Raw genomic sequence first — 26,934 nt, 5'->3', positions numbered from 1 at the left:
TGTCATGGGGACGGGGAGTGCCTGGTACTGCCACCTTGTCTTCTTTATAAGACCTAGTGATGACTTGTCTCAGCCAGAAGGAAATAGTGTTCTTGGACACTTGCTTCTTATTAACGCCTGAAGAGACGAAGAGGTTCTTGGCACCTGGACGGAGATGGGCCGTCCTTTCCAGGTATTTCCTGATCGTCCTGACCGGGCATAACTTCAGGTCGTCCGTATTGCCTGTCTTGGGGATGGCCGGATTTGAGAAACCTTCAAACCTCGGGTCCCAGACTGCTGGGTTCTGAGTCTTTGCTACAAAGGAGGGTACGAACTTGAAAGATACCTCCTTCCACCCTTTGGAGTGTGCCACGTCGTAAGAGAGACCGTGGATCTCACCTACCCTCTTAGCCAAAGCTAAGGCTAGCAAGAAGACTGTCTTGAGGGTGAGATCTTTGTCCCCGATATCTCTGAGTGGTTCAAAGGGCGGACGACACAACATTTTCAGGACCTTGGCCAGGTCCCATCTGGGCACTCTCCTGGCTTGGGGAGGACAGGATTGTTCGAAACTTCTAATCAGCATCCCTATGTGTCTTGAGGTCCCCAGGTCGATGCCTTTCAGGAGAAAGACTTGGCCTAAGGCTGCTCGTACTCCTTTAATAGCCGGGATTGACATTTCTATTTTATCCCTAAGGTACACGAGAAAATCAGCTATGTCAGGGACCGAGGCTTTAAGAGGTCTTATTTGTTTTGTCGCGCACCATTTCGTAAAGGCGGCCCACTTCGCCTGGTAGACTACGGTAGAGGATTTTCTTAGGTATAGGGACATCCTCTTAGCTGTGGAGGAGGAGTACCCCTCCTTCTTCAGGAGTCACTCGATAGTCTCCAGGCGTGAAGGCGAAGAGAGAGAGGGTTGTCGTGGAACCTGAGGAAGTGTGGTTGACTCAGTAGATCTGACCTGGGGGGCAGAGGCCATGGCGGATGGCTTGCCAGGTCCTTCAGATCCGCGAACCACTCTCTCTCCGGCCACCAGGGCGCTACCAAAGTCATCTTTAGGTTTTGGGAGGTTCTTACTCTGTTGAGCACTTGCCTTAGCAGCGTGAAGGGGGGAAAGGCATAATCGTCCAGGTTGTCCCACCTGTGCTGGAAGGTGTCTTCTAGGGCTGCTCCTTCGTCTGGTACCGGGGAGCAATAAACCGGTAACTTGGCGTTGAGCTTTGTTGCGAATAGGTCTATCACCGGGGAGCCCCAGCGTTGAAGGATGAGTCTGGCCACTTCTGGTTGTAGGGACCATTCCGTCCCTACTATCTGACCTATCCTGCTGAGGCCGTCGGCTAGCACGTTCCTTTTCCCGGGGATGAACCTTGCTAGCAGTGTTACCTGGTGCTCGTCTGCCCAGTGCAGGATGTTTACGGTGAGGTCGCACAGTTCCTTCGACTTCATGCCCCCTTGTTTCTTGATGTAGGCTACCACCGTGGCGTTGTCGCACATTAGGGCCACGGTGTTTCTCTTCAACCGACTTGCAAAGTGCAGACATGCCTTTTGTACTACTTTTAGCTCCAGGACGTTGATGTGGAGTTGCTTTTCGGTCTCCGACCAGGTCCCGCTTGCTGTTTCCTCCCGCAGGTGGGCTCCCCACCCTAGGCTGGAGGCGTCCGTGAATAGGAGAAACTCCGGGGGACAGGACCCGAGGGGCATCCCCTTGAGGGAGTTCGACTGGCATCGCCACCAATTCAAGGCTGCTTTCGTGTCCGGGAGGACTGGGATCGATGTTTTCTGAGAGCCTGTCTGGGACCATAGAGCCTTGAGGTTCCATTGTACGGGTCTGAGCCGTATCTTCCCTTGGGGGACTAGCTTCTCTAATGAGACCAGATGGCCTATCAGCCTCTGCCAGTCTTTCGCTTTCCTGGGAAGCCCCGACAGGAACGGCTGAATGATCTTGACGAGGTTCTGTATCCTGTCTTCCGAGGGGAAGGCCTTCCCCTGCACGGTGTCCAACGTCATCCCCAAGTACCCCATTTTGTTGGATGGAGTTAGGTTCGATTTCTCCAGGTTGATAATGATTCCCAGACTCCTGCAGAAATGGAGGAGGTCCTTTCCTTGCTCTTCCAAGAGGGCCTTTGAACTGGAAAGGAGCAACCAGTCGTCCAGGTACCTGATGAGGCGGATACCTCGTTCGTGAGCCCATACTGAGACTGTCGCGAAGACCCTCGTGAACACCTGAGGGGCCGTCGACAGTCCGAAGCAGAGGGTCCGGAAGTGCAGGATCTGGGAGCCCCATTTCACCCGGAGGAACTTCCGACTCGACGGGTGGACCGGAATTTGGAAGTACGCGTCCTTGAGGTCGACCGTCATCATAAAATCTTTCTCCCTCAAGGACATCAGGACGGATTTTGGGGTGTCCATCTTGAAGTCCGTCTTCTTGACGAACTTGTTGAGGGCCGACAGGTCTATCACCGGTCTCCACCCCCCCGTTGCTTTCTCCACCAGGAACAGGCGGCTGTAGAAGCCTGGCCCTGGGAGAAGGACTTCTTCCATGGCTCCCTTTTCCAACATGGAGGAAACTTCTTTCTGCAGGGTAGCCCTTTTTAACGGGTCCCTGGGAGCTAACCATTCTGTTTGGGTGGCTGGAATAAGAGGGGGTGAATCCGCTATGAAGGGGATCCTGTAGCCTTCTTTCAGGACGGACACCGTCCAAGCATCCGCCCCATGCGTTTTCCATGCTTGCCAATAGGGTCTGAGGCATCCCCCAACCCGAGGCTTGGGCGGGAGTAGGGGGCCTCTCCCTCTACCTTCTCCTAGAGGGGCGGCCTGATCTGCCCCTTTTCGAGGCGGAGTAACCCGACCTGAAGGAGCTGGCAGAAGCTGTAGCTCCCCTGCGGAAGGGCTGTGGAGTTGATGTCCAGGAGGAGGCGGGGGCGTCCCTCCTCGAAGAGCTGGGGACAGCCTGAGGGGTCACGGCACTATCCGAGACTGACTTCCTATAAGGAGGCCTCCTGGAGGATGTTTGCTTGGGGACGTTGGTTTCTCTCCTCTTGGACACCTTCTCCATCAGCACTTCTAATTCCTTCAACGGAAACAGGGACTCGCCTCCTAGGGGTAGGGTGCGAATCACTCGCGCCTCTCTGTCCGGGATTTTTCTTGACACTTTGGAAAGCACTGTGTCCCGCTTTCGAAGGACCCAGTTGGCCGTCAAGGAGAGTGCCTGATACGCCATAAATTTGAGGGCTTTACCCCCGGAGGTGAGAAGGTCTGACAAGAGACCTTGTTGTTCCGGGTCGTCGGGGTCTGTGGAGGACTGTACATTAACCAACGTGGAGGCCCACCAGTCCAGCCATGAGGAGACGTTAATCATATCTCTCGACATCTCCTCCATCATGCCGGCTTCAGAGGCCGAGAAGGACACGGGCTGAACAGGCCCTTTCGTCCGAGCCGCCTTGTCCTAGGATATCCACGGCTGGGTCCACTCTACAGGGGCCTGGGCGCCGCCCTTCCGGGATATAAACTTTGGCCTGTAGTTTAAGACCCTGGAGGAGTTTGGAGGCACTCTGGGACTTGGGGGCCTCCGCACTGCTGGCCACCAAGTTGTCGATGTACTCCTGTCCCAGTACTAGGTCTGGGGCGAGAGGCAGGGCCAGAGGGGACTTCGGAAGGACGTCCCGGTGCGTATATCTCAAGAGGCTCGACCTCCAGGTATTCACCTTCGGCGCCGAGGGTTCCGGAATTCCATGGATCCTTCTGACGAGGCCCACCACTCTTCTGTAGGCGGAGTCCTCCGACGGGGAAGCCTCGCCTCCGTCGACCGAGGCCTCGGCTTGGCGGAGGGGAGGAGTGCTCGGGTGGTAAACTGGCCGCTCTCTACTAGGTCCCAGGGAGGCCGTCCCGCAACCGCAGGGCGCACCGTACACGGTTGGGTCTCGCCGTAGGGCGGGTGCCACCGACTCCGGGAGGCCTTTCGACTGGCCCAAGGCTCTGGAAGCGGAGGACACGGTCCCGGTGGGAGGACACGGTCCCGGTGGGAAGACCCGACCCCGGAAACCGGTCCTTCCTGCTCGACGTCCAACCCAGCTGGGCTGGTTCGGTCGGGCTGTCTTCTCGGAAGCGCGCTTCCTCCCGCCGGGCGGGGTGAACCGAAGGCCTCGAGGACTTGTGCCTGAGAGTGAGGTCCTTCTTGCGTGGCCGGTCGAGCGGTTCCATGTTGTATGTAGGCAGTGACAACTTGGAGGCTCGATCACTGGACCGAGAGTCTGGAGAGCGGTGCTTCCTGGACTCTCCTGGGGGGACGTAGAACCATTCGCCGCCGCCGGGAGAGATCTCCCTCTTGTACTTACGGGAGTGAGAGCGTGGGCGCTTCCTACTGTGCCGCGACCTCGACCTGGAGCGGGAACGATCACTATCGGTCCGCTCTCTCTTACGGTGCCGTTTCTCCCTGCGTTCTCCCCCGGAGGATGAGTCTGCTTCCGAAGAGTCCGAGGGTGCCACGTTCCTCACGTAACGACTGCTCGAGTGATGCGCGGGGGAGGCCCTTCGCCGTCGACCGTCCGAGACAGGGTGCTGGAGAAAGTCCTCGGGAACTGCTGTAGATACCGAGGGTACCGAGTCCACTCTGTCCCTGCTAGAAGGCCAGGGACCCAGGGATACGTCCATCCTTAGCGGTGACCTCCCTGGAGTCTTCGGTAACTTCCACCCGAAGGCATCGCTACTCGGGCGACGAATTCTAGCGTGGTTCTCCTCTGGCGGGGGGGAACCCGACGCACCGGCCCACGAGGGCGGGGGGGAGTCTGAGATCGCCACACTGCCCCACACCGGGTCTTCTGAGGAAGCGTGATCCCCTGCCACGTGGCCCGATTCACCCGAAACACTCGCGGCCCTTCCGTTCTCTCCCGAGGGGCCAGCCCTTGGTTCCTCCCTCACACTGGGTTCACCGGGGAGAACACTATGGCTAACAATCACACTGGGGGCTTGTTGCCCACTCCTCTGCGAAGGAGACGGAGAGGCCGAGGCTTCGTCGGACCGACTGTAAGGAGGACACGCCACTCACTTTCTTGGGGGAACGCTTCGACGACTTCTTTTTCTTTGTACTATACCGTACCCACTGAATGCCGTCCCAACTCACGCACTCAGGACACGTGTCCGAGGAGGAACAAACTTTACCCCTGCACGTGGAACAAAGGGAATGCGGGTCCACTTCTGGTTTAGAGAGGAAAGCCCAACACGACTTTCCTGCTCTAGCACCAGAACAACGACGCACATTCTCCATCGTTCGCACACGAAGGGTCAACACTAACGAGTTACAGAAACCCTGGATAAACTCAAGGGGAACGGACTGAGAACACTTTGCGAAAACGCACTATCGCAGAAAAAACACAAGTCCGTACACTGGGAACAAGTGGGATCACAACGCGCCAAAGGATCGAGAGTTTAAGCGAGAGGTGAGATGTTTCGCATCTCACGACCAAGAACTTAATGAGATCCTGACCCGGGAAAAGCAGTGACCTGCCCTAATCCGGGCCGCAGGACTTATCCTGGCGGCGGGGGTAGAAACTATCGGGAGCGAGATAGGGGGGGTAGCGCGGGAAATCTTGGTCGAGATTGAGAGAGGTCAAGGACCCTCCTAAGGAAGTAATTCTAGGTAAGTATTCGTGTTGGAACAAATATATATATTATATAATATATATATATATATATATATATATATATATACATAATCATTAAGAATGTTTTCATATATACATATAAGAAAAAAGTTAGTTGGAGGACAAAAATTAATGGCAGTCCAAAATAGACGAGGACGAAGAGCGGTTACAACCAGTCTCCATCCGAGCCAAAAGTAAAGTGAGCTAAATCACCGGTGTGAGTGTGGGAGCGGCAGCAAGCTAGCACCCCCTACCCGTCGCTAACTAGCAGTATGGATAGTTAACCCTCGCTAAATTTTAATGGCTAGTCATTTCAGCTTCGCAGAAAGTAATACTGTACCCCTAAATAAATAGCGTAGGTTTGTATTCCAGTTACGGAACAAAACTAACTTTAACTTGGATTTCAGCTTTATTTTATCATTAAATTAAAGCTGAAATCAACCAATCAAACTACAAAGGATGAGAAAATATTAAACTGCCTTGGACACAACGCAACAGTACTGTACGACCACACTGTTGTGGCTGATGACAAAAGTCAATTATCTTTGTCATTAACTACCTCATTAACGATTTCAATGGCCATTACAGCTTCACTGGAAACAAATGTCATTTTCAAGGACAAAAAATACCCAAATCTCCCATAAAGCACATTAAGTTATTCAATATGTTTCTTATGTCATTAAAAGTTAAGGATAAAAAAAAAATTCACACAACCCAGGTGAATAAGAAAAATTCATACAAGCCAGGTGGAAAAAAAAAATTCAGTTATGAAAGAAGGTAAAGTATATGGAGGAAAAGCACTGTATTCTTCACATATACAAAAGTAAATCAAACATACTTTAGTTGGAGGTTGATCGGTTTTATGATGTAACCATCCAAACCATTCTGCGGGAACAGCTGAAGCATCATAGTCTACTCCATACTTGGGATGATAAATCACCCAACGATTGCGTCCTGTTGGAAAAATATATCAAAGCCATAATCTAAGTACAGTATGAATATGTGCACATGTGTAAAAAGTTTTGTCTGATGAATTACACACTTATTGCAAAAGCTTAAGGAAATGCAGTTATACTTAGGCATTGAATTTATTCTAAATGCTGCAATAACAACACAATTAATATCACTTCATGGATGTTCAATTTAGCACACTACAGTACTGTAAAAGTATCCACCTTACAAAAAGAGGTACTATAGATTTTTATATATTTGAATTGTAAAGATAATGGGGGAATGTCACATTATTAACACATGTAACACACGCCATTGTTTTTACTTTTTAATTTTTCACAAAAACACCCGTCTCAATTTGACAATAAGAATTAGCAAAAAGGATTCATTATTAAATTTGATATGACAAATTCGTAGATAATTTTGTATTTTTCCTAACTATACAAACTTTAACTATTTAATAGGGGTATTACTTTCAGCGTACTTGAAATGACGAGGCATTAAAATTTAGCAAGGGTTAACTACCCATACTGCTAGTTGGCGGGGGTAGGGGAGGGTAGCTTGCTACCGGCCCCCCTCACACACCTGTGATTGAGCTCACTTTCCTTGGAGGTAGAACTTCAAGGGGGATAGGGCTGGAAGGCAAGTTTGTTTGAATAGCTAAGGTTTGTATAGTTAGGAAAAATACAAATTATCTACGAATTTGTCATTTGTTCCATAACTGGAATACAAACCACACTATTTAATAGGGGTGCCCTGCCAATCTGGCTTTTGGCTTTACCCGGGGGCTCCTTCTCTGAGTATGTCGGTACTCAAAAATATGAGTCCCTGCACCTCGTTAAAACCTTGCAACGCAAGGTCTGTGTGTTGAGGTATATAGAAGTGTGACCATCCAGGTAAAGTTATTCCGAGTTCTTTAGAAGGAAAAACTGTGTAACCAGGACTTTCCCAATACCACCTCGCCAGGGTATAGGGACGCAACAGTATTATTCTTAATACTACGAACACAAGGGAGCATGGTTTACCTGCAGTGGTTTGAGGTCAGCTGTCCAGAGAACCCAGGATGCTGCTTTCCCTAAGAGAGGGGAGGATGAAGAAAAGAATAAGAACCAGCCAAACCTTCTCATTCACGCAGACTAAAACCGGGTAACAATACCCTCAACCTTCTGCTACTTGTCCAATAAGGAGCTTGAGGTTTTAAACCAGCTGTTGTGCAGCCACCACAGGACCGATAGAGAACGTATCGAGTCTCCTGTGGGTCACATCTTGCAGGTAGTGGGATGTGAACGTAGTTTGCTGTTTCCGCTCCCCAGCTTGAAGAACTTGCGTCACTGAGAAGTTTCTCTTGAATGCCAGGGACGTAGCTACGCCCGACATCATGAGCTCTTGGGCAACGTGAAGGAGGAGGGTCTGGAGTCAATGCATGGTCTATGACCTTGTGAATCCATGCTGAGATAGCGTTCGTGGTGACCCTCCTCTTGGTCATTCCTCTGCTGACGAATAGTACACACACACAGGGACGTGCTGCAGCTGTTCTCTTAAGATACAGCCTCAAACGCCTCACTGAGCGTAGTAAGAGATGGTCTGGGTCATCTGTTACAGAAAGGAGACTAGAAATCTGGAAGGAGTTGAATCGTGGATCCGCTACTCCAGGGTTCTGAGTCTTAGCAATAAACTCAGGGACGAAGCTAAACGTTACCTCTCCCCATCCCCTTGAATGGGCGATGTCGTATGAGAGACCATGAAGTTCACTGACTCGTTTAGCCAAAGCTAGCAGGAACATCGTCTTCCAAGTCAGGTGGCGATCAGTTGCCTGACGTAATGGTTCATAGGGAGGTCTCTTAAGAGAGAGGAAAGGTAAGTTTATAACTCTGTATGAGTAAGGAAAGTTATAGCAATGAAGAAATGTCAATTCCTTTCAGTCTAAAGGTGAGGCTTAAGGCTGAGCAATAGCCTTTTACTGCAGAGACTGACAGGCGCATTCCTTCACGCAAATACCCGAGGAACTCCACTATTGCTGGAATAGTGGCATCGAGAAGAGAGATACCCCTTCCACGACACCAACCGCAGAAGACTTTCCACTTTGCTTGGTTAGACTGCTGATGATGACTTTCACAGATATCCAGACATCCTAGTCGCAACTTGATGTGAAAATCCTCTCTGAGAGAAGAGATGCTGGATAGTCTCCAGGCGTGAAGTCGTAGCGAAGCTACGGCTTTGTGGAATATGTTGGCATGTGGTTGTTTGAGTAGATTGTGTCATGGGGGGAGTTTTTTGGGGGGCTCTGTTAGAAGCTGCAGAAAGTCCGGAAACCATTCTGCGTGATGCCATAGAGGAGCTATGAGGGTCATTGAAAGATTGACCAATGTTCTGGCTTTGTTGAGTACCCTCCTCATCAGACAGAACGGGGGAAAGGCGTAAACGTCGATATTGTCCCACAATTGTTAGAATGCATCTTACCAGAGAGCCTTGGGGTCTGGGACTGGGGAACAATACAGTGGGAGCATGAAGTTCAGGGCCATTGCGAAGAGGTCCACAGTCGGAGAACCCCAAAAAGTCAGGACTTTTTTGGCTACTAGATGATCCAAAGACCACTCAGTACTCACTATCTCAGATGCTCTGCTCAGGTTGTCGGCGAGCACATTCCTTTCGCCGGAATGAAGCGTGCCGATAGTGGTATCGAGTGGATTTTGGCCCATCTCAGTATCTCTACTGCTAGATGGGATAGATGCTGCGAAAAAGTACCTCCTGTGGTGTTGTCGCTCATCACCACCACTGAGTGACCCGCCAGGAACTGTTAGAACTGTTGAAGGGCCAGAAAGACAGCCTTCATCTCTAGGAGATTTATGTGAAAATACTCTTCTGACTCTGACCAGAGGCCTGAGGTCGTGTGATGCAGCACGTGGGCCCCACACCCTTTTTTTGAAGCGTCTGAGAACAGCATCAAATCCGGGGGGAAGACGAGAAGATCCACTCCCTTTCGTAGGTTCTCGTCTGTCACCCACCACTGGAGGTCTGTCAGTTCCGCTGATCACATGGGGATCCGGACGTACGGGGAATCGCGAGTCTGAATCCACCGAGACTTGAGTCGCCACTGGAGGGATCTCATCCTGAGGCGACCATTGGGAACTAGACTGGCCAGTGATGAAAGGTGACTGAGGAGACGTAACCACGATTGGGCAGGAAGTTCTTCTCGTCTGAGAAAAGGTCTTGCGACCTTTCTCACCCTTGTTATCCTGTCGTCTGATGGGAAGGCTTTGTGAAGATTGGTGTCTATAATCATGCCTAGGTATACCAGTCTCTGTGTAGGAAGCAGGGATGACTTCTCGAGATTTACCATGATCCCTAGATCTTGGTAGTCTCAGAAGTTTGTCTCGGTGTTGAAGAAGGGTTGACACCGAGTCTGCTAGGATTAGCCAGTCGTCCATATATCGGAGGAGACACATGCCAATCCTGTGTGCCCAAGATGACACTAAGGCAAACACACAGGTGATACCTTGAAGTGCTGTGTAAAGACCGAAGCACAGCACCTTGAACTGGTACTTTCTGTAGTCTAGGTTGAATCTTAAGTACTTCCTTGAAAACGGATGGACTGGGATCTGGAAGTACGCATCCTTTAGGTCCAGTGTACACATGAAGTCCTGAGGTCTTACTGCTAGTCTGACTGTGTCTGCGTCTCCATGCTAAATGGAGTTTGTTTGACAAACTTGTTCAGGGCAGAGAGGTCGATGACTGGTCTCCAGCCTCCAGACACCTTTCTTACAAGAAAATGTCGACTGAAGAAGCCTGGGGACCTGTTGAGGACCTCTTGGAGAGCACCCTTCTTCAACAGGGTCTGGACTTCGGCCCGAAGGGCCTGCCCCCTTGCCGATCCCATGGCAAGAGAGTTCAATGACACTGGATTCCTGGTCAGGGGAGGGAGAGATATTATGAATGGGACGCGATATCCTAGACGAATCACGGAGATTGTCCAGGAAACGGCCCCGAGTTGCTTCCACCTGTCTGATCAACTTTGTAGGCATCACCCCACTGCCGGAAATGCAGGGGGAGTGCCTATCCTAGCGTTTGTGGCCTCGGCTGCTCCCTCTAGGATTCTTTCCTCCCCTGGAGGACTTTTTGCCTTTCCTGTCCTAGACAGGAAATGACTTATTAGACACTACTGTCTTTGCTGCTGATTTCGTCGTTGTGGTCTTGGTTGGACGGGACTGCTGAGGTGCTGGAGGTTTATAGGGCTTGGATGTCAAAGCCCTATGGAGGAGAGTGTCTCGATGAGACTTCCTCCACCTCTAAGCAGCAAGTTCCACGTCCTTAGGCTCAAACAGGTGTGCTCCCTCTAGAGAGGAATGTCTGACCCTATTTATCTCGACGCTGGGGACCTGTTGGTGAAACCTCTCAGACACTGCATCTCGACATTTCAAGATGGTGTTTGCCCACAAGTTCGAAACTTGGTGGGCAAGAAACTCGATCGTGCGAGTGCCTGAAAGGAGAAAGGTCTCCACTGCCTTCCTGGTACGCTCCATGGAGAAATCCTTGGATCGTACCAGGATTCCCAAGGTCCCTAACCAGCTGTCCAGCCATAAAGTAGCTTGCATCGCATACTTAGTGACCTTTTCCTGGTTAAGGACTTCGGCCGCCGAGACAAGACCTGCCGTTTGGAGAATCTCTCAAGAGGAATTCCCCTGGTTAGCTCTTCCAGAGAGTGGTGAAGTGGAAGAGCTGAACTGGGCTCCTCCAGGATCTCAAAGTACCTCCTCTGTTGTACATGAGGAGGTGGGAGGAGCTTAATCGTAGAGCCGGCACGGTTGGAGAAGGCAAAGTCGGAGAGCTGTTGGGCGATCTTATCCCTGGTACCCTTCAACCCCTGAGACCAGGGCAGGGCTGCTCTGGTCTTTGAGGGTTTCAGAGTGCCGAAAAGCGGTCTAAGACAGTGTCTTTGCCCTCTCGAGGGGGTATCTCTGGGTCGGAAAACCCGTTGAGAACCCTCATCAGAATCAGAACCTGTCAGAATGCATGTTCTGACTCTTGTTGCTTTCCTCCTGACGTTGGACTTTCAGCGAAGTCTCCATCTTCTATCTCCAAGAGCTCTACTTGGGGCGAGTCGCGGACATTTCTCGAGTGGCTGGCTGTCTCCGTTCTTGTAGTCTTGGCAAAGGACTTTGGCAGAGTCTTGGAGTCTTTGGACTCCTTCCAAGAAAGGAGGTAAGACCCCAAGACTCGGCCAAACTCCAACATCGAAGGCCTGTGTGTTGTGTCCCTCCTAATCTCTGACTGAGGGGAACTTTTCACGTGAAAGGAGGTTTCCTCCAACGGTAGAATGGAGGAGTGGCTCTCATCACGCAATTCCCTTGGTGAAGGAGGGGGTCGAGTACCCTCTTCGTCAGACAGGAATGGAGAGTATCCCTGGGGAGATACTGGAGGGACTATCTTTGATGGTCTGCTCGGAGTCAGCTTCACCATTGGGGAAGTGACCACGTCGGAAACTCCTCTTTTCCTCTTCAAAGGAGGTAGAGGAAGCCATGGTTCTGTTTCCCGAGTCGAGAGCTATAGGCAGCTCTAACGAGCAGCCGGACGAGGTAGGCTTGAATGCCTGTGTTACAGCTCTGACTAGGGCACTGAACCAGAAGGGAAAGGGACCGAAAATTCTCTACGAGGAGTCACCGTAATAGGTGGGTCCACCTTAGAAGGCAGTTTAGGGATCCTGAACCCCTCTATTGGTGCCTGTTTCCCTTCTCCTACAGGGCGCGTTGAAATGCGTTTGCGGGGAGGGGAATGAGGCGACGGTGACCTTGCCGGGTGTAGTTCCTGCGCCCGTGCCTATTGGCGCACGGGAGAGTATTGGCGGCCGAAAATTGGCGCGCTGGCAATTGTTGGTGTGCGCGTGTGGGCACGTGTTGGCGCGTGCGCGCGGGAGAGACATGGCACGCAGGTGAGCACTGGATTGCGCGTGTTGGTCGCATGCACGTAGGTGTGTCCTGACGCATGCGCGCAGGAGAGTGATGGCGCGTTGGTGAGTGCTGGCCCGCAGAAGAATATTGGCGTGAAGGAGAGCGCTGGCGTGCAGGTGAGTATTGGCGCGCGGGAAAGCACTAGCGCGTAGGAGATCGTAGGTGCGCAGGAGACCGCAAGCGCGCAGGAGGGCGCTGGCGCGTGGGCGACCCTGGGCGTGTGAGCGCAGGGCGCACAGGCGACCGTGGGCGCAGAGGGCGAAGGAGAACGCTGACGCGCAGGAGAACGTGCATAGGCGCATGATGTTGCTGCCGTCTATAAGGGAAAGCGGGTGAAGGGGCGTGCTGTAGAGCGCTGACGCGCAGTCGGTTAATGACAAGCTGCTGGTGAGCGCTGATGTCCTGTAGGTTGGCGAGCTGCAGGGCGATTGCGCGCAGCTGCGCACTTTGGTAGAGCCTCAAGAGGCTTTACCAGGGACAGGAACGGTGAAGGAAGGTCGGCAGGTCAGAAGGGTGGATGGTCAGGAACTGGGATGTGCCCTTTGTAAGGGCGAGCATCCACTGAAGGAGATCGCAAATGATCTGCAGAGAGGTCCTGGACCTAAGTCACAGGACTAGTAGCAGGAGCAGTGAAGGTCGAAGGTCAGATGACTGCAGCAGAGGCTCCTCTGAAGGGGACGGCTGAGACGACGAAGCAGACGAACCAAAGAGGCGCCTATTCACCATCGGTGAAGGGAGACCTCTAATGCGAAGTGGAGGGCGAGCTTTCCGACGAAGGGGCCCTCTAGGGGCCATTAGATCAGCAAGCTGATCGTGCCGCAACAGTCCTCCAAAGAGGAGTCTCTATGAGTGAACTCCCCCGAGGGGGAGAAACACTCACAGGAGAGACAGACGTTGGACTTAGTTTCCCCCTTGAAGGATGTTCAGGAACGGGGGAAACTAAGTCGGCAGCAACAGCTAGAGAGTAAGGAGGAGCAGAGGAGTCAGATGACATCATGTGTGACACCTCTGACACTACAACGTCGACGAGGGCCAGAGGGTCTACAACTGACGGCGACGATGAATTGTTGCAAAGCTTCCTTGGAGGGTGGACCCACGAGCCCCAAGGAAGACCAAATCTGCAACAAAGGGGTTAGTGACAAAGCCTCACCCGTGGAGAGAGGTGGGGTCGCTTCGCTAGGGGAAGTACAGTGATCCCTCGCTACTTCGCGGTTTGACTATCGCGGATTCACCACTTCGCGGATTTTTTTCATAACGCATGTATATACATATATCGCGGATTTTCCGGAAATTTCGAAAATATCGCGATGTGACCGATGGTGCGAGATTGGAGAAAGTAAGGAAAATTGAATCATGATTGATTTTCAATATAAATGAAACTTTGAGGAGCAACAAAGATATCATTTGTGAGAGAGAGAGAGAGAGAGAGAGAGAGAGAGAGAGAGAGAGAGAGAGAGAGAGAGAGAGAGAGAGAGAGAGAGAGAGAGAGAGAGAGAGACTGTGTGTTGTTTTAAATGTAATAAACAAAAAAATTTGATAGGTTATAACACATTGGTGCTTATGTAATATCAACTGTATACTGTAGACGGTTTGAATAAGTTAAGAAATGGTATAAACGATACTTTGTCAGTGTATTCGTACGCTCTCAAGAGCGGCAGCTAGACGTCAGCTGATCTGATCACAACCAAAAGTAAAACAAAAAGAAGAAGTCAACAATACTCGATTTTTAAAACAAACCCAAAATTTAAAAACAAAAGTACACGCTTTCTTAATGTGCAATTAAGCACATTAAGCAATTTTCTAGAATAAAATGATGTTTCCCAAAAAATAGTGGTTTGCTGATGAAATCGGATGCCATATTTTTAGCAACGATTGAAATGGATGTAAACTCGGCATAATTTTTTCGTTTCGTATTTAATTGACACTATGAAAACTAATTTTAGTTTCTTCATCTATATGTAAGTATTGTATAACACGAAGAGAGAGAGAGAGAGAGAGAGAGAGAGAGAGAGAGAGAGAGAGAGAGAGAGAGAGAGAGAGAGAGAATGAATCAGCTGTTGTAATCGAATGCCGTGTTTTTGTTTCGTGAGAATTTCATCACCACGACTAACAACAACATACTGTACTGAACTTTGCAGTATTATACAGACTACTGTAATATGATAAAGTAAAATATTTATAATAACCTATTTTATATGAAATGGGGCTATTTTTTTTGTTTAAAATTTACATTTACGTACGTAAAATTGTTTTCCTGCTTTGCTACGTACAGTATGTACTGTATGATTTTATATCCATCCATATACCAAAGGCACTTCCCCCAATTTTGGGGGGTAGCCGACATCAACAAGAACAAAACAAAAAAGGGGACCTCTACTCTCTATGTTCCTCCAGCCTAACCAGGGACTCAGCCGAGTTCAGCTGGTACTGCTAGGGTGCCACAGCCCAACCTCCCACATTTCCACCACAGATGAAGCTTCATACTGCCGAGTCCCCTACTGCTGCTACCTCCGCGATCATCTAAGGCACCGGAGGAAGCAGCAGTACGGTAAATAATATTTGTAATATGGAGTTTTTATGATAAAACAAAGTTTTATGAATACTTACCTGGCAGTTATATATATATATAGCTGATATCTCTAAATCGGCAGAATTTTTCAAAACGAGGCAACCGCCTTGTGGTGGTTGGGAGGTAGGTGGTAACACCCGTCACAGGGTGGTCCAAGGAATCATTCCCATGTCTACGACTTCAGTTCATCTATGCCCGACCTGTCTCCTGAGGGGAGGTGGGTGGGCCTTAGAATATATATATAACTGCCAGGTAAGTATTCATAAAACTTTGTTTTATCATAAAAATTCCATTTTTATTAATAGTACTTACCTGGCAGTTATATATATATAGCTGATTCACACATTTGGAGGAGGGAAACAGACAGTAAACATCGTTGGGGAAACAACAAAAGAGTTGTAGGAGATAAAAACACCTTGATTCCTTGCCTGCTAAGGTAGCTGATTCAAAGGTACAGCCTTTAGAGTGGCTTTCCCTTAGGAGTTATCCAGGAGTAAGCCTGCAAAGCTGCAAAAAACTCAATCGAGTCTGTCAAAGGGATAAGACCAACAACTTGACTAGACTTCAGAAACTACCTTCGCCCCATATAATAAAAACTGCAACCTTACTCAAACTAACCACCTAACCCTCCAACATAGACATAAACTATCTATCTAGACTGAGGGAACCGCACCACAAGACGAAGTCCACAGACCATCATAAAAACACAAACCCTCATACATGCATATAAACCAAGGTTGAGTGGGGTTATTAACTCCTTTGCCTAATACAGAAACCGTAGCTATGTATGGGACCAAGGTATAGCACTTGCCAAAGTCTACTCTCACCTCTCTAAGTTAATGAGAAGCGAAGACAGTTGCTCCTCCAGAAAATAGCATCCATTAATAGCCTAACTAACATATATTCCTGATATGCCAGAGAGGTAGCAATGGCTCTCACTTCGTGAGCCCGTAATTTCAACAGGGCGAAGTGTTCCTCCTCACATAAGAGGTGGGCTTCCCTAATTTTCTCCCTCAGGAAAAAGGACAAAGCATACTTAGACGGGTTTTGGCGGACCTTTCACTGAACACCAAAACAAGTTGGATGGATGCACAGCTCACGTTCATAGTGTGAGCCCAAAAAAAAAACTTGAGGGACCTAACTGGGCAGAGGAGTCTTTCCTTCTCTCGACCCACTAGGTTCGTGAGGTTAATGACATCAAACGTCGTAGGACAGGGTTACGAGGGGTTCTCGCTCTTTACGAGAAAGATGAACCTTAAGCCACAAACTGCCCTATCCTAATTGAAGTTCACCCTCTTCCCAATCGCCTGGACTTCGCTGACCTCTTGGCATTCGCTAGAGTCATAAGGGAGAGGGTTTTCTTTGCTACAACCCGAAGACAGGCTAGCGAGATGGAGGTTCAAATTTCTTGGAGCACAGAAACTTAAACACCACATCCAGGTTTAAGAGTACCTATTAGGTCGTCTGAAAAGACCCAATGAGGTCCTGCAAACCTTGATTTTGGGACAACTCTAGGCCTCTATGCCTAAAGATGGCGGAGAGCATACTGCTGTATCCATTGATGGTAGATACAGCCAGCTTAGCATCCTGTCTGAGGTACAAGAAGAAGTCTGCAATCTGGCTCAGAAAGGTAGTGGATGAGGAAACCTGTGCCGCCTGCACCAAGCTCTAAAGGTCTCCCACCTAGATCGGTAGACTCTTTGTGAAGAGATCCTCCTTGCTCTGGCGATAGATTTCGTCGCTTGAGCCGAAAATCCTCGAGATCTGACAAGCTTCTAGTCAGTCTGAAGGAAGTCAGTTGAGAGCAAGGGGGGTAAGATGATACCTCTCGAAGTGGGGCTGTTTGAGAAGATCTGGACTTGCCGAAGTCTTCTTGGGAAGTCCATCAACATGCCCATCACTTCCAAAAACCATTCCCTAGCAGGCCAGAATGGAGCCGCTATGATCATTCGCCCCAAATCGAGGAGAGCGAATTTCCTGAAGACCAGATTGATGATCTCGAACGGGGGCAACGCAAACATGTCCACCCCTGTCCAATCCATCAGGAAGGAGTCCACTGCCAGAACTTCCTCATCCGGGACTAGGGAGCAGCAGTAGGGGATCCTCTTCTTCCAGTTGGAGGCAAAAAGGTCTGATACAGGTCTGCCCCACAACATCCAGAGACTGACAGACTTGCGGGTTGAGAGACCATTCTGAGGGAAAAACAAGTCTCTTCCTGCTGAGCATGTTTATCCCGATGATTCTTGCCCTAGAACAAACCTCCTTTCTAGATCCAAGAAATCAGAACGAAGGCGTCCTTGATCTCGACACACGATTCGACTAGTGTCATCACGAAGTCCTAGATTCTCATGTTCAAAGTCATGCCCCATGCTAGAACTTTGACATAGAGCGTCCTGAAAGACGAGGCGCCGATCGTCCCGTAAGACGTGGTGCCAAAAGTCCTGTAAGACGTGGAGCCGAGAGGTTAACAGAGCGAGACGCTGAACGTTCTAAAAGACAAGGTGCTGAGCGTCCTGGTGTCAGAAGAGACTCTTCTTGCTGACAGGAAGACCTAATCATTCGATAGGCTCAACATTATCTAAAAATCAAGATACAGGGACGCTCTGATTTCTCCAGAGAGCAGCATTCCGCTACATAAAGCAAAAGTTACGTGAACATGAGAGGGGCGGAGCTGAGATCAAAACACACGCCCGAAACTGACCCATTCTTCCTTGTAAACAAAGCCCAGATAAAGTTTGATTGCATAGTCTGCCACTTAGACTCCTCTCTAGAACTGGGAGAGAGAATCGTTGTAGCTAAAAACTAAAGGAGGTTTCCTTATAAAAGGAAAAAGTAATCCTCCTTCAGAAGAAATACTGACCAAAGGTCTGCTCCCCTCTTCTCCAAAGATTTTGATGTCTCCGTGGAGGACTTTGACTTCTGAACGAAGGCGTAAAGAGCATTTACGTCCAGGACCGGACAAAAGACTCCCTCTCCCAAAAGAGACATTGAAGTTGCAAAGTCGGTTAGGCAGAAAAGTCTTATTGGAGTAACTAACAAAGGAGGATTCACTAGGGAAAAGATTTCGCATCCATCCCAGAAAAAACACGGACCAAAGGTCTGCTCCTCTCTCCCAGGCTCGCCAGAAGTAGCAAAGTCTGGATCCTACTGTTGTTAGTCATCATAGGTTTCTGTTTTAAGAAACAAAAATTAATATATCCTTAAAGCTCCATTAATGACCACGTGAAAACTCAGAGGGTGGGGAACATGGAGCAACAGAATTTACGATCCTCTCCTTCTGTTAACCTCAAACCATTCAACAGGAGAAAAGTGATCACTAAAGTCATCCTTGACAGAGAGCTTATAAGAAGTGGCGTCGCCCTGAAAGGACAAGGCGGCAATCGTCCTATCATCACGAAAGACGAGGCTGCCCTCGTCCCGAAGGACGAGGCTGCCCGCCCTCGTCCCGAAGGACGAGGCTGCCCGCCCTCGTCCCGGAGGACGAGGCTGCCCGCCCTCCTCCCGAAGGACGAGGCTGCCCGCCCTCGTCCCGAAGGACGAGGCTGCCCGCCCTCGTCCCGAAGGACGAGGCTGCCCGCCCTCGTCCCGAAGGACGAGGCTGCCCGCCCTCGTCCCGAAGGACGAGGCTGCCCGCCCTCGTCCCGAAGGACGAGGCTGCCCGCCCTCGTCCCGAAGGACGAGGCTGCCCGCCCTCGTCCCGAAGGACGAGGCTGCCCGCCCTCGTCCCGAAGGACGAGGCTGCCCGCCCTCGTCCCGAAGGACGAGGCTGCCCGCCCTCGTCCCGAAGGACGAGGCTGCCCGCCCTCGTCCCGAAGGACGAGGCTGCCCGCCCTCGTCCCGAAGGACGAGGCTGCCCGCCCTCGTCCCGAAGGACGAGGCTGCCCGCCCTCGTCCCGAAGGACGAGGCTGCCCGCCCTCGTCCCGAAGGACGAGGCTGCCCGCCCTCGTCCCGAAGGACGAGGCTGCCCGCCCTCGTCCCGAAGGACGAGGCTGCCCGCCCTCGTCCCGAAGGACGAGGCTGCCCGCCCTCGTCCCGAAGGACGAGGCTGCCCGCCCTCGTCCCGAAGGACGAGGCTGCCCGCCCTCGTCCCGAAGGACGAGGCTGCCCGCCCTCGTCCCGAAGGACGAGGCTGCCCGCCCTCGTCCCGAAGGACGAGGCTGCCCGCCCTCGTCCCGAAGGACGAGGCTGCCCGCCCTCGTCCCGAAGGACGAGGCTGCCCGCCCTCGTCCCGAAGGACGAGGCTGCCCGCCCTCGTCCCGAAGGACGAGGCTGCCCGCCCTCGTCCCGAAGGACGAGGCTGCCCGCCCTCGTCCCGAAGGACGAGGCTGCCCGCCCTCGTCCCGAAGGACGAGGCTGCCCGCCCTCGTCCCGAAGGACGAGGCTGCCCTCGTCCCGAAGGACGAGACTGCCCTCGCCCCGAAAGACGAGGCTGCCCTCGCCCCGAAAGACGAGGCTGCCCTCGCCCCGAAAGACGAGGCTGCACTCGCCCCGAAAGACGAGGCTGCATTCGCCCTGAAATACGAGGCTGCATTCGTCCTGAAAGACGAGGCTGCATTCGTCCTGAAAGACGAGGCAGCATTCGCCCTGAAAGACGAGGCTGCATTCGCCCTGAGACGAGGCTGCATTCGTCCTGAAAGACAGGGCAGCATTCGCCCTGAAAGACGAGGCTGCATTCGCCCTGAAAGACGAGGCTGCATTCGTCCTGAAAGACGAGGCAGCATTCGTCCTGAAAGACGAGGCTGCATTCGTCCTGAAAGACGAGGCTGCATTCGTCCTGAAAGACGAGGCAGCATTCGTCCTGAAAGACGAGGCAGCATTCGCCCTGAAAGACGAGGCTGCATTCGTCCTGAAAGACGAGGCAGCATTCGCCCTGAAAGACGAGGCAGCATTCGCCCTGAAAGACGAGGCTGCATTCGTCCTGAAAAACGAGGCAGCATTCGCCCTGAAAGACGAGGCAGCATTCGCCCTGAAATACGAGGCTGCATTAGTCCTGAAAGACGAGGCAGCATTCGTCCTGAAAGACGAGGCAGCATTCGTCCTGAAAGACGAGGCAGCATTCGTCCTGAAAGACGAGGCTGCATTCGTCCTGAAAGACGAGGCTGCATTCGTCCTGAAAGACGAGGCAGCATTCGTCCTGAAAGACGAGGCAGCATTCGTCCTGAAAGACGAGGCAGCATTCCTCCTGAAAGACGAGGCAGCATTCCTCCTGAAAGACGAGGCTGCATTCGCCCTGAAAGACGAGGTTGCATTCGTCCTGTCTTGAAAGACTTAGCGCCGAGCGTTAAGGCAAAATGATATTCACTATGCCGCTCGGCGCATTCGGTTCCGACCAGAGGGTTCATAAGGCCGACTGGCGCTCTGGGACAAAAACCGAGTCAATGATGGTTTGTAAGCATTGATATTAGCAGAGAATATCTATGACTTAAGAATTGCCATTAAAATCAAAAGTGATGCAATGCAAAATTCTAAAAGCAGTGTAAGAATCCCAACGTTCAACGCTCTTTGCTTTACCATGGCAAGGGCGAGCATTCTGGGAACGTTAACAGGAACGCTCGCGAGGGCGTTTGCTCGTGAGCTAACGCTTCTCGTTTCCTTTCGCCGATCGACGTTCCTTCTCCCATGGGCCGGGGAGCTTGGAAGAGGTCTAAGGCTAGGAAAACAACGTCCCTGTGCTGAAAGAATCCAATGCCTAATTTAGCACTGAAAACTTGCACTATTAAACTCTTACACAAAAAACCATAATTAGTCCTGCCCGTTGTGAGAGAACTTATTCTTCTGCCACGGGCTTGAATGAGAAAGCAAAATCGTCTCTAGTACTTGCTATATAAACTGTAACAAAATATTTTTTATAGAATATAAAACTGACATTTCCATAATAAAATAAACTTTCAAACATACTTACCCGGCGGTCACAAAAAGAAAAAACCACCGGGCAAGAGTTGAGAATAAAAATAGATGTTGAAGACACTCACCCGGTAGTTACATATAACTACCGGTAAAATTAAATGTCATAAATACCCACCCGGCAGTTACATACAAACGCCGGGAAAGTTATACGTTAAAGATTAAAATGAACAGAAAAAAAGGAAAACAAATGTAATCCACAATTAATTCAAAGGGAATTCAAAAACAAGCGAGTTGTAATGATAAAAAGAACAGATATAGCAATAACGTATCTATGCATATAAATGTAAACAATAGGAACATATAAATGAAAAAGCTACTAAAACTAGAATTTCCATATAAATGTTATTGTTGGAGAATAATAGCCAACACTTAAATTCCCATATCGAAAAGAACGCTACCAAGGCATGTTGGGACTGCACCGATAGTAACGCGTAACAGCGCAAATTAACCATACGCTAGTTCTATTTAATTTATGAAATTAGATCGATGATTTAAAGAACGAACACCAAATGGACAAACATTTCTTTAAAATTTTACATTAAAAGTTAAAAAACTTATATAAGTGGAATTCCTCCCATTCTTTGCATAAAACAAATAAAGAGAATTGCAAGACATACATGAAGATTACATCACACGACTGTGACGTCATAGAGTTGCCTGAACGTATTTCCGTCATCAGGATTAAAAACTTCGCAACTAAAATATAGTGCACAAACAAAACCTCTGCATACAAACTGTGAGGATCAACCGAAACTTTCGGTAACCTCATGTTGCATACATCACTCGCACAAACACGAAAATTAAGTTATCACTCATGATAAACAAAGTAAATAATAATAATAAAACACGATTGCCAAAACCCTAAATCAGTGTACTTCACCAAACGAAGTCCAAAAAAGCGAAGAAGGGAAAATGATTCGAAAAACTCTCAATGGTGGACCAACGATGTTTTCGATCCAGCCGGCAGAGATGAACTGAAGTCGTAGACATGGGAATGATTCCTTGGACCACCCTGTGACGGGTGTTACCACCTACCTCCCAACCACCACAAGGCGGTTGCCTCGTTTTGAAAAATTCTGCCGATTTAGAGATATCAGCTATATATATATAACTGCCAGGTAAGTACTATTCATAAAAAACATATTTTCTAAAAGCTTTTACTGTAATATCATTATTCACTTTCATCATGCGCGTTAAATGCCTTCGTTTGTTTATTACGATCGAAGATGGAGCGTAATTTATGACGCCGCCAAAGAAAAACACTTCATTTGGAAGTCCTAAGAAAAATTAAGTAAAACATCAGTAATAACAAAATCAACATACTGTATACTCAATATAATCGATGCAAAAACTAACCTATACACAGATGTGTACACTAAATGCGTTTGTTTCTTCATTATGATCAGAGATAAACGTAAACAAAACATTGGTTGCCATTTTTTATCGTGCTTTTTGGCGTGTTTAGGAAACGCATGATATAAAATCGCCTTTAATATTTGTGCCTGTTTTAGTTTAGGGTACTGTAGTACATGCATTAAGTGTTCTGTACATTAAAGGGTAGTTTGTTAACAGTACTACGTACAAGGGAAGGTTTTAAAAGTCTGAATATACATGTTAAATAAATACGTAAATATGGTGTCACTAATTCGCGGATTTTCACCTATCGCGGTCGGGTCTGGAACCTATCTACCGCGATAAATGAGGGCTCACTGTAACACCATCTCTCAAGGACCAGGGATGGCTGACATTTTACTTGGTCTACGCTACTACTCGACGGTCTCGCGTAAGAGGCCGAACAAGTATGAGCTTCGGAGGAGGGTCGGGAGACGGAAGAAGAGGCCTTGGGTTTTCCCCCCTTCGAAGGAATCTTCGAAAGAGAAATATGCTGCTTAGACTTCTTCTTCCGCCGTCGCCCAAAGCTCTCCCACTGGGATAAAGACCACTCCCTACATTCATTACACTTATTTAGACTGTCACACCGTTGACCTCTGCATATAGGACAAAGGATGTGAGGATCTTTCTCCACCGCTGACATAAAAGTTCCACAAGGGCGGCCGGAGAGTCCAAGGCAGGTGCGCATGGTCACAGAAGTCAACTTCCCAAACAAACACTAGAGAAAACAAAAAGCAAAAAACAGATTAATGGCTGCCAAAACAAGGTGAGGATGAAGAGCGGCAATGTCCGTTCACCATCCAAGCCAAAAGCAAAGTGAGCTCAATCATAGGTGTGTGGGGGGGGGAGGGGGCGGTAGCAAGCTACCCTCCCATACCCCAGCTAACTAGCGGTATGGGTAGTTAACCCTCGCTAAATTTTAATGGCTCGTCATTTCAGCTACGCCGAAAGTAATACCCCTATTAAATAGCATGTTTTGTATTCCAGTTACAGAACAAATAAGAATTTATTATTTTGAAGAATTAAAATGAGAGCAAGGTAAACTAGAAGAGGTTTGACAGCCAGGTGGGAAAACACAAAAGGGAACAGATGAAAGGTAAAAGGCAAAAAGATGGCAGGCCCCCTCACAGGCTTTCCTAACTACAATCAGGTTTTCATCAATTGTTGAAATGTGGAAACACTTCAACTACACATTGATTTTTTTGTGAACTACAGCCATAGCTAACAAGTCTAAAGGTTTAATTTTCATACTTTAGCAAGCTATCACAAAGAAAAACCATCATAATGAAACCTTTGAACCAGTGACCGTTGTTATAGCTGTTACCTCTCTACCATAATTCCCCTTTACCCTTCGTATGAACTCGATAATCAAATTATGTGACTTTCAAATGTTACGTACTGTACTATATACAAAATAAAGCAAATTTTCCTTACAAATGTTTATGGCTGTAATTTCATTAGCTAAAAGGGGGAAATTAAGTCATACTAGTATAAGTTGATGGTTTGTGATAACTCACCATGTTTTCATAACCTGAATAAGTAAGCAAGTACACTACAGTACTGTATTGTATTTTGTAATATCTAACACACAATGTATCATCTAAAAAGTTCTGATAATAAATTTGAATCTAAAAACTGCCCTTTTTTAAACTGTATAGATATCTATAAAAAAAAAAAAAAGTAAATTCTTGAGTTGTCATAATAAGCTCAACTATAGAATTGCAAGGGTGTAAACCAAATGTATAGCATGCTACACTTACCAAGCATCAGCTTATCATTTTGATAATATTTATTACCATTTTCATCTTCCCCAACAAAGGTGCCATCCTTCAGAGAATCACATCTGCAAAAAAAATTATATCTTAATCATAAAATATGGATGCAGGATTATCTAATAACTTCCATTTTGTAATTTTGGAATCTTAAAAACTGATTACTACAATTGCTGGCAAAAATGATAAATTCGTGGATAATTTGTATTTTTCCTAACTATACAAACCTTAGCTATTTAATAGGGTATTACTTTCGGCGTAGCTGAAATGACGAGCCATTAATTTTTAACGAGGGTTTACTACCCACAACGCTAGTTAGCGGGGGTAGGGGAGGGTAGCTTGTTACCCACCCACCCCCCCTCTCACACACCTGTGCTTGAGCTCACTTTGCTTGGAGGTAGGACTTCAAGGGGGATAGGGCTGGCGGGCAAGTTTGGTTAAATAGCTAAGATTTGTATAGTTAGGAAAAATACAAATTATCTACGAATTTGTCATTTGTTCGTAACTGGAATACAAACCACGCTATTTAATAGGGGTGACTCACCCATTAGGAAGGGTGGACGTCCCAGCCAGTCTGGCTTTTGGCTTTGCCTGGGGTCTCTTTATTTGAGTGTGTTAGCACTCAAGAAATAAGGAGTCCCTGCACCTTGCTAAAACCTTTGCGTCTGTGGCCTACGCAAGCTGTGCGTGAAGGTATGAAGAAGTGTGACTCGTCCTAGAAAGTTGTTCTGAAATTCTTTAGATGGAAACTTGTAGACTAGGACTTTCCCAATATCTACGAATTTGTCATTTGTTCCGTAACTGGAATACAAACCACGCTATTTAATAGGGGTGCCCTGCCAATCTGGCTTTTGGCTTTACCCGTGGGCTCCTTATCTGAGTATGCCGGTACTCAAAAATAGAGTCCCTGCACCTTGCTAAAACCTTGCTACGCAAGGTCTGCGACCTACAGAAGCTGTGTGTGAAGGTATGAAGAAGTGTGACCATCCAGGTAAAGTTATTCCGAGTTCTTTAGAAGGAAAAACTGTAACCAGGACTTTCCCAATACCACCTCGCCAGGGTATGGGGACGTAACAGTATTAATACTAATACAGTACTAGGAACACAAGGGAGCATGGTTTGCCTGGAGTGGTTTGAGGTCAGCTATGCAGAGAACCAAGGATGCTGCTTTCCCCAAGGGAGGGGATGAAGAAGAAAAGAATAAGGGCCAGTCAAACCTTTTCATTCATGCAGACTAAACCAGGTAACAATGCCCTCAACCTTCTGCTTCTTGTCCAATAAGGAGCTTGAGATTTTAAACCAGCTGTTGTGCAGCCACCACAAGACCAATAGAAAAAGTATCGAGTCTCCTGTGGGTCACGTCTTGCAGGTAGTGGGATGTGACCGTGGTTTGCCGTTTCCACTCCCCAGCTTGAAGAACCTGCGTCACAGACAAATTTCTTTTGAAGGCCAGGGACGTAGCTATGCCCTTGACATCATATGCTCTGGGGCAACGTGACGGAGGAGGATCTGGATTCAGTGCCAGGTCAATGACCCTGCAATTCCATGCAGAGATGGTGTTCTTGGTGACCATCCTTAGTCCTTCCTGTGCTGACAAATAGTGCTGGCACAAGAAGACGAACTGCAGCTGTTCTCTTGAGGTACAGCCTCAAGCTCCTTACTGGGCATAGTAATAGATGGTCTGGGTCATGTTAAAGTACAGAGACTAGAAATACGGAAGGAGTCAAATCAAGGATCCGCTACTCCCGGGTTCCGAGTCTTAGCAATAAACTCAGGGACGAAGCTGAATGTTACCTCACCCCAATCCCCTTGAATGGGCGATGTCATACGAGAGACCATGAAGCTGGCCGAGGCCAAAGCTAGCAGGAACACCGTCTTCCAAGTTAGGTGGCGATCTGATGCCCGGCGTAATGGTTCATGAGGAAGTCTCTTATGAGACCTGAGAACTCGAACCACGTTGCATGGGGGAGGTTTCACTTCCGACTGAGGGCAGGTAAGTTCATAACTCCGTATGAGTAGAGAAAGTTCTAGCAATGAAGAAACATCCATTCCTTTCAGCCTGAAGGCGAGGCTTAAGGCTGAGCGATAGCCTTTCACTACCGAGACTGATAGGAGCATTTCTTCACGCAAATACACAAGGAACTCCGCTATTGCTGGAATAGTGGCATCGAGTGGAGAGATACCCCTTCCCAACACCAACCGCAGAAGATTTTCCACTTTGCCTGGTAGACTGCTGCTGATGACTTCCGCAGGTGTCCAGACATCCTGATTGCAACTTGTTGCAAAAATCCTCTCTCAGAGAGAAGCTGGATACTCTACAGGCATGAAGTCGTAGTGAAGCTACGGCTTTGTGGAAGATGTTGGCGTGTGGTTGTTTGAGTAGATTGTGTCGTGGAGGGAGTTCTCTTGGCGGATCCGTTACGAGTTGCAGAAGGTCCGGGAACCATTCTGCGTGATGCCATAGAGGAGCTATGAGGGTCATTGACAGATTGACCGATGTTCTGGTCTTGTCGAGTACCCTCCTCATCAGACAGAACGGGGAAAAGGCGTAAACATTTATGTTGTCCCACCGTTGTTGAAAAGCATCTAGCCAGAGAGCCTTGGGGTCTGGGACTGGGGAACAGTACAGCAGGAGGCTGAAGTTCAGGGCCGTTGCGAAGAGGTCCACAGTCGGAGAACCCCACAAAGTCAGGACTTTGTTGGCTACTAGATGATCAAAAGACCACTCGGTACTCACTATCTCAGATGCTCTGCTCAGGTTGTCGGCGAGCACATTCCTCTT

At 48.9% G+C, this 26,934-nt stretch overlaps 1 protein-coding gene across 1 annotated transcript in view; it reads right to left on the bottom strand.

The window, feature by feature from the left end:
- LOC137640235 (probable NADH dehydrogenase [ubiquinone] 1 alpha subcomplex subunit 12) overlaps positions 1 to 24,263 on the bottom strand; it is a 46,541-nt gene extending 22,278 nt beyond the window's left edge. Inside the window, exons 1-2 of the mRNA XM_068372804.1 lie at positions 24,141 to 24,263; positions 6,454 to 6,569 (exon numbers count right to left, since the gene is read on the bottom strand). Of these exons, the coding sequence (XP_068228905.1) occupies positions 6,454 to 6,569; positions 24,141 to 24,147 (123 nt within the window). The 5' untranslated portion in view covers positions 24,148 to 24,263. The remainder of the gene's footprint in view (positions 1 to 6,453; positions 6,570 to 24,140) is intronic.
- Positions 24,264 to 26,934: the final 2,671 nt, after the last annotated feature.

The sequence above is a fragment of the Palaemon carinicauda genome, chromosome 4 (genome assembly GCF_036898095.1).
Source record: "Palaemon carinicauda isolate YSFRI2023 chromosome 4, ASM3689809v2, whole genome shotgun sequence".
Lineage (NCBI taxonomy): Eukaryota > Metazoa > Arthropoda > Malacostraca > Decapoda > Palaemonidae > Palaemon > Palaemon carinicauda.
Note: the sequence above shows the minus strand (reverse complement) of the source record. Positions and strands in the feature narration are given on the sequence as shown.